At 28.7% G+C, this 16,425-nt stretch overlaps 1 protein-coding gene across 3 annotated transcripts in view; it reads right to left on the bottom strand.

Annotated features, from left to right (window-relative positions):
- LOC129965892 (transcription factor 12-like) overlaps window positions 1-15,356 on the bottom strand; it is an 89,990-nt gene extending 74,634 nt beyond the window's left edge. For all 3 annotated transcript variants that reach the window (XM_056080159.1, XM_056080158.1, XM_056080157.1), the window contains exons 1-4: window positions 15,010-15,356; window positions 14,340-14,404; window positions 10,524-10,632; window positions 6,945-6,967 (exon numbers count right to left, since the gene is read on the bottom strand). In XM_056080159.1, the coding sequence (XP_055936134.1) occupies window positions 6,945-6,967; window positions 10,524-10,632; window positions 14,340-14,404; window positions 15,010-15,085 (273 nt within the window). In that variant the 5' untranslated portion in view covers window positions 15,086-15,356. The remainder of the gene's footprint in view (window positions 1-6,944; window positions 6,968-10,523; window positions 10,633-14,339; window positions 14,405-15,009) is intronic.
- Window positions 15,357-16,425: the final 1,069 nt, after the last annotated feature.

Below are 16,425 nucleotides of genomic sequence, written 5' to 3' on the forward strand. Positions count from 1 at the left end.
AAGCAATTGTTCAGGTAGCGTAACTGTTAACTGGCTTATAAGCTTTCACCACAGACTCTCCCTCTAGTGAGTTGGAGGGGAGACGAACGATATGGCTATTGAATGGTGACGTATTAGCTGTTGAGTCTAATGTGCATCTACCCATTTGAGTAGCTCCAAGCGTTACGGCGAGCGTGTGTGGTTGCTGACGCTGTTGCTGCGTCGAGTGAGTCTGACGAGTTTGGGTTGCTGCGGCCTTTTTGTGTTGCTGCGTCAAGTGAATCTGACGACTTTGGTTTACTGTGGGTAGATGGCGCCACAACAGCTGTACGAATGTTGAAAGATCATCGTCCGAGGTCACCAATGTGACGATTGGTTTGAGCGAGGATAGAACCAGGGACCTTGTGGTTCGCAGCCCAGTAACATGACCAAGATACAAAAGCAATTTCTCACGTAGCGTAGCTGTTAACTGGCTTATAAGCTTTCACCACAGCATAATGCGCTAATAGGGCTCCGAACACCTCCTGTTATTTCTTGATCACCCTGTATGTGTATGTATATATATATATATATATATATATATATATATATATATATATATACCGAGTGCGGCATAAATTCGTGCAAACTTCAAAAAATCATAATAAAAAAAAGTAATGTTTGAAAAAAATTGCGGTTTGCGGGAATATGTTCAGAGAGCCTTTGGATTTTGTTATTTCCATTAAAAAATGTATATAAAAGTGACCGATAGATGGCGCTCACACGTCATACCGAGATTGTTTATGCAAATCAGTATAGCTATAAAACACAAGGCTGGAAATGGATCTGTCATTCGACGCCAGTAGCATGCGATAGCATGCTACTGGTCGAGCATTAGAGTGGTTACACTGTTCTATAAGAACGGTGAATCCGCGACTAAAGCAGTGCGACAGTTACGGACGGTGAAAGGAATTAAGGCGAAGAAAAACCCAATTTCATTGAATGGGATATTAAATTTTGTTCACCGTTTTGAGGAAACGGAAAGATTAGAGGATCGTCCACGAAGTGACAGATCATCCGTCAGCGCTGACCGCGTCCCTGTTGTCCAAAGGGTCATGAGAAATATGGCAGCCGAGACTTCATCGGGGAGTTCCAGTGCATGTGAAGCAGGTAAAATAACAGTAATTCCGGAAAGTCCGATCCGACGCATTCTGCACGAAATCCTGAAACTGCATCCGCACAAGATAGAGGCATTACACCAGTTGTTGTCAGCAGATTGCGAGAAAAGACAAGTCTTTGCAACATGGGTGCTCGCACAAATGGAACGTGACCCACAATGGTTACTGAACATCATGTAGGCAGATGAAGCCCGCTTTTCATTGCATGGTGAAGTCAATACACAAAACAATCGTATCTGGGCAGCATCAAACCCTCGTGCGTACACGTCCAAACCACTACATTCTCACCATGTGATTGATTATTTGGTGCGGTTTCACTGCGTTCTTCATTCTAGGTCCTTTCTTTTTTGAAGAGCGTTGTCCTGTATCCGGTTGGAAAACCTGTTCCGTCACTGCAGAATGCTATCTTAGGCTTTTGCGAGACCACGTTATGCCTGCTTTGCAGCAAAGACGTGCGTTATTTTCCGTCACCTTCATGCAGGATGGTGTTCCACTCCACGTTGCTAGTTCCATTAAGTCGTTCCTCCTAGATACATTCACTGAGGACAGAGTGATAAGCAGAGGATGTAAGAATGAGTGGCCCTCACGATCGCCAGATCTTTCTCCAGCGGACTTTTGGTTGTGGGGATACCTGAAGTCTCGTGTCTACCACGGCTCTCCTGCCATTTTGATGGAACTGAAAGATGCCATTCAATTGGTCGTTAGTGGCATCGATGCAGACATGTTACACGCACCTGCTAATAGGTGTAGTTACACGCCTCACTTGTTTTAATATCTTGTAGTGGCGGTCATGTTGAGCATTTTTTGCTTTAAAATAAAATATACTATAATGATACTGTGCTCTGTTTTCCTGCTTTGCATAAACCATCTCGGTATGACCGTGTGAGCGCCATCTATCGGTCATTTTTAAATACATTTTTTAAATGGAAATAACGAAATCCAAAGGCTCTCTGAACATATTCCCGCAAACCGCAATTTTTTTTCGAGCATTACTTTTTTTATCATGATTTTTTGAAGTTTGCACGAATTTATGTCGCACCCGGTATATATCAGAAGAATCTTCTTTTAATGGGGTAGCAATTTCATCATTATTCAAAAATTGTTCTCTCAATATATAAATCTCTGAAACCGTTTAATCTAAATACACAGCATATAGCCATCTTTCCTATACCATATTGTAAACTATATACGATTTTTTTATTTGATTTATTTAACAATCATTAATTACAATTATTATTTAACAGTAATTAATTTATTAACAATTATTTATTAATTTTTATTACTTAAGACTAACAGTAAAGGTCTTTTCAAAGATATAACAATTATCTTAAATTCAAAGGGAGGGAATTAAAAAAAAATGGATCGTTCTTGTATTTGATTACACAGAATTATCTCTACATATAATTCAGTAGAAATCCTTAATTACAAAAATATTTTAAAAGGGCTTTTCAGTCATTAATCTTAATCATACAGTCTTTAATAATGAAAACAAAGATGAAAGTAGCATTAAAAGAAACTAAAGTTTCATAAATCAGAGAATAGAGCTATTCTTTTATGAGCTTTCTTAAAGTCAAAATAAGTGCAAACCAGCAGATCCTTACACACAAATTCAGAGAAAAAAAAATTAACAGATTGGCAGTTTAAAGCATGCCAAACTCTTGTTGGTTTGGAAAATGAAATTCAAGTATAAATATGACTGTTCTTTTAATAGGCTATATGAGGTACTCAACTGAACCATAACCACCTTAAAAAAAAATTATGTAGTTAATGAACTTGATAAACTGAGATTTATAATCCGCTATACAAATTCAAGCCCTATCACCATTTGAGCATTGTGTCCAAGCAGAATAAAATATTACATTAATTTCAATTGCTTTAAAAAAGTTTGAGTTTTTTAAACTTTTATAGCTTGTCAATATTCTGGAAAAAAAAAGCCAAAAGGTTCATTTTTCTATTTTTTTTTTTTAAATACACTTTAACATTTTAAAATCTCAATCACTTTTCTAATCTATGACATAGACTTTTGATTTATCTTAATCTTAAATTTATTATATTTAATTTATTATAAAGATAAACACAACAATTCCACTGTTGTAAAATGAAAAATTTTCAACTAATTCATATATTTTTTAATTACTATTAAAAAAAATAAAGAAAGAATTTTTTGCTACTGATTTGAGAAGTTTTTACTGTCATTTTGAATTTGCTGTTCTTAATATAACAAGATAATTAAATCATCATGATTTTTAGGATCTGATTTTAAAATTGTAGTTTCTTTCAATAAAATTGCAATGAATTATTTCAATATATTTGCAATTTTATTCATTTTTCTGATTATTATACATACGCTGTGAAATCCGTCTATATTAATACTGTAGGGATCTAGATAAAAACATTACTATAGACAAGTTATCATTATAAACAGTTTGAATGTATAAAATTATATTTTTGAAAAATTATTTTATTTTTTATATAAAAACTTCAAAATCAAAATTTTGAAGTTTTTATATAAAAACAATTTTGGATCATGAATATTGTTGCAGAATTCCAACTAAACTCAATCAATGTACTTTTTACACCACATATTTTTAGATTTTACAACTTGTTATATTAATTGCAAATAAAATTCCTTAAAATATTTCATGTAACTTAAATATAACAGTTGCAGGACTTACATAAAAAGAAAGTAAAAGCTTTTAAAATATAAAAATAAAAGGTAGATAGAGAGTAAGAAATATATATTTTTCAAACCAGATGGAATGGCGCAAGGTATGTAAAAGTCAACTATAAAAGCAACATTTTCCTTTTTCTTCATCTCTTTATCAACACCAAGCAGCTAGTTATTGAAGATTTCTTTCACTTGCCATCAACTAGTGACATCTCAAAAGCATCTTTTCTTAGCAAACTTCCCAATGACAAAATATTTCAACTTATTGGTTCAAATATACTATTTAAAAACAGCAGAACTGTCAGTCTCTGCTTCAATTTCTTCCCATATTTAGAGTTTTCTCCTTTAATGGAAATGTTGTGCCTGGCACCAGCTGATTGAGCAAACTTCTTTCATACGCACTGAGCATGTCATCAGCAAATTACATTTTCCCTTTTTTTCTTTTGTTTATGTTCCCAAGAGCAAGCAAGTGTTTGAGATTTTATAGTACAAAAACCAATTTTGGATATGCTGCGCCACACATACAGTGAGATCACATATCAAGCATAAATGGTGGATTAAAAACTCGTATGACAGTAGATATAAAAGGATTTATAATAAAGATACGACTCAAATGCGATTCATTTCTAAGACAATGTAACAATGAATTAACAAAGATTATTAACCTAAAATACGTAATAAAAATAATTAAGGAATGGTAAAAAATTGTAACATATGTACTAAAGTTCTTTTGACAAATGCCAATGTTGTCTGCAACAGTTAAAATCTAAATACTGAAATTAATGTTAGCTTTTTAATTCTTGTGTCAATGTTTGGTATATTTCTTTTTAAAAGTTGGGTAAATAGGGCCGATTAACGATTGTTCATCTGGTTGATGGCAATTGTCTATAGCCATTTATCATTTCTTTGTCTATGGATTCTTCAGGATCATAATAAATGAAATCCTTCGATTCTGCAACTTCTGTGTCATCAGGAAGTAAATTATCAGTTAATATGGATTCACTCAGGAGGTTGGTTGAACATGGCAATTTGGTTGTATTGGAACAACGTGTCGTCTGAATCTCTAAATTCAGAAACAAAATCTGTATTATGGGATTATGTAATATTTTCATTAAAATTAATGTTGGTACCATGCTTGGTTCCCCCCCCCTTTTTTGGAAGTTGTATGACATTGCAAATTTCATCATCAGCGAGAGTTGAAACAGATTTTACATGCACAGAATAGACTGGTAAAACTTAAATCTGTTTGTACAATACATTTCCAGGATGCAGCATCAATAACTGGAGATGACTTTTTCTCACCCACACCAGTTTTAAAAATAATCCTGTAATGATCCCTAAAGATGGTAAGTTTTTCCACTGCTAGCTTCATAATCACTTTTGCAAATATAGGGAATTTCTCAAATTTTGGGAAATCATTAATCTATGAATAGGCATGTTTTGTTTTCTTATCTTCTGAACCCAACTTAGGGATCTTTGTTTATATCATCATTTACAGCAATTTTCAAATTTTTTGTTGTCTGTCCACTTTGCTTTTTTTTCCTCACAGAACATTCAATATCTTTTCTTTTTTACAAAAATTAACCATCATCCATTACAAAATTTCATATTTTTTAGCAGTATCGATTCATCCTTGACCATTTCATGAAATTAGTTTTAACTTTTTTTTTTCTTCCAAATACCATTGTTATATGCCACACCACCATATTAATATTTTTTTTAAATGCAATGAAAACATGGTCAGTTAGGAGTAAGTAGTTCAAATCTCTGAATGAAGAAGTTTTATGATGACCATCTGGGGAAAGAGGCCCTAATCGACCCCCCTTCTGAAACAACAGCAAATAGACACTGTGTGTCCAGTGGCGATTCCTATAAACCAGGCTTCCCCTTTAAAACGCTGAGACTCATGACACTTCCATATCTCAAGTAATGGGTTAGATCATAAAAGCAAATAAATGGACAACAGAAGAGAGGGGAAAGTACAAAGAGCTGACTTCTATTTAAGAACCAATATTCATTGGTTTACATACTCCAATCATTACCTCTTTGTTCCCCTTACAACAAGTGTCAAAACAATAAAATAATAAACAGGACACTGTGGGAAAAACCATTCTTTTGTTAACGCTCCTTCAGGAATGAAGAGTAAAAAAAAAAAAAATTTTTTTTTTTAAACCCGAGGAGAGAGGCATATGTACTATCTGCTTTTCTAAGGAAAAAAATTATCGAAGCGGACAAATGCATCTAAAAATGAGTAATACTGCATGCAACCTCAATTCTATTACACTGACATATTGTACTAAATAAATTTACTGTTATATGCAGAATAATGTATGAACTGTAACTATAATAATGTAAGAACACAATATATGTATATATTGTGTTCTGTTAATTTCAGTTCAACCGTTATGAAGTTTCACATCTTTACAGCAGATAATCCCCTCTTATTTCTATTAAAATATTTTTTATTCATATTAACTAGTTTTGAATTTCAATATGAATACTGTATGTAAAAAGTGGCACCTAAAAATAATTTAAAAATAATTTCTTAGTAATTAGACATTAAATTTAAAAAATGCCCAATTTCCCCTATTTAAACTGAAAGAGCTAAAAAGCATGAAGGCTTCTTTTATATGATGGTGAGAATTCCATATAATATTTTTTAGTATGTATTTAGTTTTCTACACATTTTTATGCTTTACAACTTTTCTTCAAAAACTTGGCAATGAATGATTTCACTCTCTTTAAAAAGAATTTATAGCTTAATTATTTATTATTGCAATTAAAAATTGTAATTTCTTTTATGCTAGTTTACTTCTTTTAGCTTTGTAGAACTTTCTATTTTCACTTGAGCATTAGGAACTTATTATTACAGTTAGGTGTTCAATGATTAATAGGGAAACACACACACACACACTTAATTATCTATTTGAAAAGTGTCTGACTAAACATACCAATATAGAATACATAGTCATAAAAAATCCCAAATAGTTTCAAATTTGGCTACTTTAAATGAGAAAAATTAAGCATTAAAATATTAAAAAATTGAAAACAATTTTTAATTCTGAAATTATTTTAAGGTGCCGCAATGTATTAAAGAATACAATAATTAAAGGGACAAAAAATAAAAAGATGTTACTTACATTAGGGCCATCATCTTCATTGCCTAAAAAAAGAAAAGAAATATGATTAAATATAAAGATAATAATAAATTATCCAAATTAGAAAAATCTTTCTTGTAAAAAATGTATCATTTTTTTTTTAACAAAATGCTTTGATAGTTAGAGAAGGAGTGTTAATTGCTCCATTTGACTTAAGGATGCATTTATTATTTGCGAAACAACTATTATTAGTCAATTTAAAATTTCTAACTGTGTAATAATTTTTACTGTTTTTCTATTTTTTTATTAACAGCTTACTGATGCAAAAATTATTCAGTTAAGCAGCTTTCACCTTCAATATGAAACTTCTTTTTTCAGTGTCTTCATTCTAAAGATGTATTTCAATAAAGTTTAATGTTTACTTATTACAAGCAAGATAAAAAAGGAAAAAGGGGGGGGAATGATTAAATAAAAGAATTAGAATTCACTTTAAAAAAATATTTTTGAAACAAGTAAAATCTGAAATATCTTAGCTTCATTAAGTCTGGTAGTACACACATTTCTTTATTAAAATTTTTTTCTCCAAAATAATATTCAACAGTTTAAGGTAAAACTTCTCAAACAAGATTTTATTATACATTTCCATTCAGGAGGGAAATACAAATATATATAAGTCAAGCATCTAAAACTCATCTTTCACAATATGTATATTTTTTTAACATTCCCATTCAGACTAAAAATTATATTCCCGAAATCCACAAATGGATATTTTAGAAAATCAGTTGGATTTCTCATACTATTTTCATATTTTTCTGTACTATTTATTATTCAAATACGAAGTACATTTATGGTTTTAAAGAAAAAACAAAATTGTGCGTGTATGTATGTGAAATGAATTTTTTGTTAGTAGGAGTATAATGTAATACTCCTACTAACAAAGGAGGATAGATAAATTGGAAGGAATATAATATAAGTTGGTAAATTGAAATGGGGTATATATGTTATTTTTTTTTAAAGCATTACTTTAAATATCATTAAAAATATACAATCTAATATGGTAAAATGATAGGGACTGAAAGTATGATATAGCAAATTGTCTACAAAGAAGCACTGCACTGTTAAGAACAGTAAAATCAATAACAACAGTAACAATTAACTGAATGGTAACAATCAGTAACAGTTAAACAACAGTAAAATTAATAACTTAATATATAATCAAAGGTTGGAGAAGGTCTTTTGGTTAAAAAGAATAACAGAGTTCATAAATTAATTTTGAGAAAGTTCCCTTAATGCTTAGCATGAATATGTATCAGTTCTTAAAAGTCTTGAAAACACTATTAACCTTATCCGATGCAATAGTTGCAAAAGAGAACACCAATTTTAAGATTTTCTATAAAATTCTATTGACTTTAAAAGTCAAAAAAAAAAAAAAAATGTTTGAAAAATAGCAATTGGTTTCTCTAGCAAAACAGAGGTTGTATAAGTAATATGTTTCTTATAAGGTACTTGCTTTTGAGCTCTTAAGAATTGAAATGTTATCAAAATCAATCACCCATTTTCCTACAATATCCATGAGGTTTTAAACTATAATTTTGTTGAAGTTTCAAATTAATTTAAGAAGGAATCAAAACAGCTGATTTGAAGGTATCCTCATGTGGAGACATTCCTCATCTATGTTGCTGTTGACATCCACCTCTCTTCTCTGCGAGGAAGTGTAATTTAATAAATTGTAGAGAAGGATATGATTCCGATTCTGTGTTTCAGGGAGGAATTTTGTTCATTTATCTTCAAATTCAAGAGAAAGAACACCAATGTTTGAAACCAGGAAACATTTCACATTTGCTTTTCATACCATACTGTTGCTTATTTTTCATGTTCATGCTTTGCTTCATATTTTGCCAATATTTTCAGTATATATTTACTTTTATATAGTCATAATTTTTTTATTTATTATTTTCATAATTATTTTTATTAAATGCATGCAAAAATTAAGCAGTGAAAGATTAAAAAAATAAATGTTCAACATATGCCTATCAAGTGTCCACCTTGAAAATGTGCCTGTGAACACCTTTGAATTATTAAAAAAGAAAGGAGGGAAAATAAAGTGCACAAAACATGAACAATGTGCAAAACATGCAGTGTCCCATTATATACAAGACAAAAATATGCTCCCACATGCTTTGTGAAATTTCATGCCAAATAATGAGTCTTTTTAATTGTTTTACTTTTAAATTAAATTTTTTCACTTTACATATTTAATGGTAATATTAGCAGCATTTTTGTTAGTTTTTATTCTTAGTTGATATTTGTATTAAATTGTAATTCATATTTTTTTAATTATTTTTATACATCATATTTAGTTCAGAATTTTTTTAATAATTATATTTTAAATACTTAAAAGGCTTCAAAATGGACATTACAGAATATGAATTAAAATATTTAAAAACCTAAAATATTCATTATTATTGTTACCATCAAAAGGAATTTAGGCAATTATTTTAAAAGTTTTCTAACACTGACATTGCTTTAGATGGATGGTGTCCTCATATATGGATACCACCCCCTATATTAAGAGGCAAGTTAAAATATTTTTTTGACTATAAAATCTACATGTACACAATCTATTGATCAAATTGATTGTGCTCTTTCATTATATTTCAAAAATCTTAATGACCTGCACCAGAAAAGATTAATATTACCTTTTAAGAATTTTGTTATAATCATAAATCATTTTCACTTCTAAAGTCAAATGTTAACAATAACTCCTTACTATGCCAATGGAAAATCAATTTGATAAATAAAAAAAAGGAAGACATGTCATGGAGAGGAAGGTTGGATGTTTAATATTATTGTGTCCTTTGAAATGAATAGGAGTGAGTAAGGAGATGCTTGGGGTATGGGGAACTTCCAGTATACAACAAGGCAATTACTAAAAGGGTTGGAATGAAGATGGCATAAAGTCCTCATGAACAACCAGTCTAAATGGGAAAATCTGAACATGGCACGGCATTCCATTGGTATAGCATACAGTGATTGTGAATTATAGAGTTTAACAGTGCAAATGGCCAATACTGGATTACACCAAAGACGGCTAAACTATCTGATATGCACATTTAAAACAAATTGGGTTCCCATGAAATTTGAATAAAAGTTACAAAATGCACAATATATATTATACTGATCCGTTTTAAGCATTAAAAACAACTGTTTAAAATATTTTTTTTAAAAAGAAATAGAAAAATTACTGGAAAAATCAATAAATTGAGAGTATAAACATGGAAATTTCACTACTGAAAAAAAAAAAATGCTCATATTAAATTATTTTCCTAAAGAACAAATTATCTTACAATATAATATTAATGACATCAATCATAAATAAACCAAATAATGATTCCCTTATTAAACATCTTATACAATAAGATAAAAAGCATTCAAATAAAAATATAAACCAAAAAATATGTAAAAGTATTTCAATATTTTATTTGTAATTTACAAAAATCTGCACAATTTTTTTTCCCATAAAAAAAGGACATACATTTTCTGGCTGAATCTTTAATGTTGTGGTAAATCATTAAACAGCCGAATTAAATTATCCATGTATAGTATTTAAAAGGTTATTACCATCATAGACATTACATCCTAGAGGCCAATGCTCAGTATGATTCTCTGTGTTCCCTCCAACTGAAGAAATGTCCAAATTTCTCATGGCATGAGTATCAGGTAAAATATCCTATTTTCAAAATAAATAAATTAAATTAAATAAAACTTAATTTAAGCAGATTAAAAATAAATTTAAAAATATCTTTTCTTATGCATTATAAAAATATATGCAAGTTAAAAGCTCGCAGAGCTTCCAAATTCAACTAGAATCTCTAACAATATATATATATATATATATATATACACACTAACATAAATCAATAAAAAATGATGGCACTCTATTAAGTTTTTTCTACAATGCGGGTTTTTTTTTTTTTTTGGTTTTTTTTCATCACTGGGCTTAACATACAGCTTGTTCTCCCTTTTTATTTTCTTTTAAAATGTGGATTTTTTTTCTTTACTCTTGCTGCATATATGTATCTTTATACATTTCTGCTTGATTGTATATATATTATGTGTGTGAGTCATATCAATTTTCTTTTCCAATACAATTTTATAAAATTTGAAACTAAACTAAAAATCAAGTTTCAGAATAAATTAGTAACATTAATTTGTAAAAGCAATATAGTACAACATGTTTCATTTACATATATTAATTAATTTCAATTATAATATACTTGATACAGATACTAACTATAGTAACTAAACTAAAATATATAGACAAAATTTTTACTTATAGCAAATTCTGTCAAAATTGTCAAATTTCTAATTTGTGACTTTGATATCCAAACTTGACTTACAAACCAGAAATTTATTTAAATAAGGAATAATAAAAATATGCATTAAAAAAAATATAGTGTCTTCAGCATATCAAATAAACCCATCCCATCTTTAAAAAAATATTAAAATTTCAAAAAACTAAAGCAAGCAGTAGAAAAAAATTTCAAATCTGAAATATCTGGCAGTTGGTAAATTTTCAAAATAGAATCATAAAGATGATAAATGGTTGAACAATGAGAAAAATGTGATTATAAAAATATAATAATAGTCAATAATAATAATAAATAGTCAATACACAATAAATTTTATGAACTACTAAAAAACAAAAATTTAATTATAAAAGTCAAGCAGTAATAAAGGAACTTTAATTAATGACATGACTAAGAGAAAAAAAAATACAACCTATTTCAGTTACAATACAACCTAAAAATAGTTATATCAATATGAAAGATTAATCTGAAATATCATTGAATATTTCAATTAAATATTGATGAATCCATGTAGTCTAATACATAAGCATGGTACTTATATATTTATTTAAATAAATAAATTTTACATGTGAATGAACATTAACTTATTTCCCTAAATTTTTCTTACTATTTGATCAGAAAACGAAAATTGCGTATCATTGGGCACAATCCTTAAACAAAATGATAACTGGTAACCTTACAAAATATTTTCTGCAGATCCCTCATACTATGAAATACAAAATGTCCAAAATAATCCTTCAATTAAAAGTCGAGATAAAAATTCTAAAGCTTCAAATTTTGACAAAGAAACAGGAAATCACTTTTCCTCTTTTTAGGTGACTGTATAATCAGGACTAGGATTTTTCATAATTGCATGTGGAGTTCCTATTCTTATTTTCACTTATTAGCAATCAAACAATCCAGGGGATGAATTGGAAACACAGGGAAATAAAATTACCAATAAAATGATTACAGTATAGACAGATTAGTTCAGAAGGCCAAAACCCCAATCATTTCAAACACAACTGTCTACACATAGCACATAAGCAAAACAAATTTTTCTCCAAGATATCTAATAAATACTTTCAATTTAATATCAAATCAATTTACCAGTCATATGGAAAGATGCATAATATATCAAAAATTGATAAATGATTTTGAATTCAAATTGTTACAGGAATTGTATAACATTTGAAATCTATAAAATATTATTACACAATACATATTTCTTAATCTAAACATATAAAAAGAGTACAGTACTAAATTGCACATCAGAATTACCAAAGAAACTTCATTTAAACATTTCTCATTGAAATCATGCATTAAACAAGTTTAAAAAATATTAGATAAGAAATATCAAAAGTAACAATTTTCTTAAAAAGTCATAAAATTTAACATTATAATCTTTAAAAAGTGCACATGCTTAGCCTTCAGAAATATGATCATAATCTGCAAAATTTTACTTTAATCTTAACATGAAATAAATAATACTCTTAAAAGTCATTTATAAATGATACAAAAATAATCTATCAATAGAAAAATGCTCGATTTAGTTAATTAGGGGTATAATTAAAATTTGAAGCTGCTTATTAAATATAATAATAGAACAAAACTTTTTATTCGAAGAGACTGCACGTTGAATCTTTGCAGCCAAAAGATATAAAAGATTTGATAGAAGATTAAAAATATTTTTTAACAAATTGTTTTTTTCAATGGAAAAATTTATTTCACAGTGACAGCATTGAAGATCATTGGGGAAACTGATCACAAGCAGTTAAGAAATTTCTCCTGTTTTTCTTATTTAAGAAATGATTGATAGGCCCTCTAAGGCCAGGGCATGCAACGAATTTCAAAGTTGTGTTGCTCAGTAAAAAGTTTCAAATCCTTTTATTTTATAATTAGCAATACTCAATTTTTTAAACTATACTAATAATAAAGATGAATGTGTGTGCTGCTGCTCTGCAAGAAAGACAGTTTGACGTAGTTACCAAATTTGGCAAATGTACACCTTAAGGATGGATATGTGCACTTCAAATTTTTTTTTTTTGAAATTTTAATTAAAATTAAATTGATTTTTAGTATTTTTCTGCAATTCTAAAAATATCATTATACAAAAATAAATTTTACACCATTTCAAAATCTAAAAATTTGATTTTTTTAATGACACAAATTTAATAGTTAAGCAAATTTTTCTGGATTTTGGAAATTTCCTTTTTTTTTTTTTTTTTTTTTTTTTTTGCATGATTTTCAACAACTGATTACATTGGTATCCTGAAAATCCAAACCACTTTCAACATTTCATGAAATATTTAAATACATTATCTTTATTCCATTGTTGAATGCTAAAGCAAAAGAATCCTATTTCACATCAATGCAGTTTGCACGATTAATAAAAAAGTTGAAGTTTCAATATTGTAAAATTTAGAAAATAAACCAGATATTTTCCTTTTTAATAATGCTATAATGTCATGGAGCTGTTTCCATTAGAAATATGCATACAATACACAAAAGATAATTAAAGCATCAACTTTAATGCTTAACAATATGTCAAACATGGAGTTATAAAATAATCTGAAATCAAATATAACCAATATCCCCAGTGAACCAACCAGTTGCTTAAGGCAACTAGCTATGGATAAATAATAATTTCATTGTAAATCTTGTACTTTTTTTTAAATACAATAATCATTAAAATTCATTTAAAGATCTCATGTTTAAACATTTTTAAATGTGAAATTTTGAAATATTTATCAGAAAACTTTCTCTTTTTTTTTATATATATATATACTGCACTTATATGCAATTAATGCTTTCTGTATCATAAATATAATATTCTTTGTGTTTTATTAAGAAAAATATTCTCTCAGCCTATGAAGTCCAATGTGTGTCCCCTTTGAATAAATACAATGAACTTGGATTAAGCATCATATTCTTTTCATAAACAATTATTTCAGCATATGAGTAATTTGAAAATGTAGTTTAAAAAAAAACAAAGATAAGTGAGTTTTCACTATCTTTATTTAGAGCAATCTGTCAGCTATGAATCAACAATAAGAAATACAAAACATGTGAAGAAAATAAAACTCACTTGTGGTAATCCTTTATCACATTCTGTATCATACAATACATCATATGGTATATCTCTGTTACTATCTGTAAGGGAAAACCAAAACTTAATTATCAAAGTTTAAGTGATTTTAATATTTTAAATCTTTTTAATACATAAGCAGTAATCACATACTTTGAAATACATAAGCAATAAGCTTTATAAACAATAAAAAGAGTACAAGAATGTTATTTCTGAAAAATAAGAACATAACAGTTACTTTAATATTTAAATCTAAACCAACTTGAAAAATCATTTTCTCAGCGAAATTAATAATTGTTTAAGAGCAAATAAAAAATTAATCTAGTGATTTTATAGCAAAATTTGGCCATATAAATAAATTGCAATTCACTTTAAAATAACCAAGTTACATGACATATCTTAACGCTACATGTAAATTTAATACAAAATATACCAACATGAAAAAAAAATAATACAGATAATAAACAATGATATTAATTAAATTCGGTTTGGTATAGTATAATATTACTTTAGGTTCCCGAGACCTTCATACTTAATTTAATAACAAATCAATATGTTCAAACAAAACAATCAAAAACTCTCAGAACTGAACGTAAGAAAACCTTTGTTTACGCGACACGAAACAAAGTATGCTTCAAATCCATTCAATAATACAGCAATACAAACTTACCTCGTCTATAAGCTATTTTATTGAAACAGTTCTGAAATACTTCATATAGATGCAGATGTTCTTCGTTGCTACTCATTTTTTTATATTTTTATATTACAAAATAAAGATTTATGCAAAATATCTTCTAAAAAACATTCAACATATAAATTGGTTTTCCGACCTCTGCAAGCAGAGGACGCGACCACTCATGCTTGCAGCTCAATTGATTTTAACATTTTTCAAGAAAAAATATCCTACTCAGAGTTGCAAAGACAATTGCACACAAGAATAGTAAATAATTAAAATAAATTAAATCGTAACGCGCTTTAGGACGCTGCTCAGTTCATCAGGACAGCCTTTAATTTATAGGTCACAGTTAATAATTTCTTTTTTTAACACGTTTCGTTTTCTAAAAAATCAAAATGGTGGCTTAACACATGAGCGTTTCAAAAATGAAGTAAAAAAACAATGAAAGATTCTCATCATATACACAGTCATTATTTTAATCATATTCACTTTCTGTTTGTTATTAACAGCTGTCATATGATTGCACAAATAATAAAAAGCTCAAAACTAGTTCTTAAAAACAAATCAGTGCCATTCATTCAGCCATAGTTTCAAAATGGTGTTGAAAATTTGCTGTAACTTTTTTCAATAAACTGATGAAAATTTTCTGCTTATTTTTGGTCTAAAGCTGCATCAAAAGTATCTCAGAATCTATAATGACTCTGATAATCAATATTTATAGGCGAAATTTCATCTTTGTAAGATAAACTTTGAAATGCTCATTAAAATCCATCTGTCTCCGAAAAAGAATTTAATTTTGGTTTTATGACAAATTAATGCATTATTAGATCTATAACTAAGGTTTTTAGGTATCTAATATACAAAAAAAATTTTCAAAATCTACAAAAAAAATTTCATGCCAATGCCCTAGGGCCTTAATGCGGGAAGTGAGAATAACTTCTTTGACATGCTGGAAAGTTTCGGAGTGAACATTCTCGTTGATTTGATTTCTAGTGAATATTTTTGCTCCCCTTCTGTTCTTTGTTTGATAATCATATAGAAATGTTATGCTTCATTATCTGTAATAAATGATTTCAAGATGTTTTTATATATTTTCAGGGACTCAAATGACATATCTGCACTGTGTACATCTCATTGATTTTTCATTCCTTAAAATGTGTTTAACAATTAATTTTTGTTTAGCCCAAATCTTTATGCAGAATGTTTTTAAATCGTTTCTCTATTAATGTCAATATTTCAATGTTCTTTCATCATTCTCAATGACGAACAGTGACTTTCTTTCCCGAAGAAATCGTGCATTTATTTTTTCAACTAGCTGAGGCGTATTAGATGAACTGAGCTATCCAGTATGTCTAGCATGCCCTAGCTTATTATTTATTTATTTATTTTTTCGTTCAAAAAAATTTTGCT

The sequence above is a fragment of the Argiope bruennichi genome, chromosome 4 (assembly GCF_947563725.1).
Source record: "Argiope bruennichi chromosome 4, qqArgBrue1.1, whole genome shotgun sequence".
Taxonomy (NCBI): domain Eukaryota; kingdom Metazoa; phylum Arthropoda; class Arachnida; order Araneae; family Araneidae; genus Argiope; species Argiope bruennichi.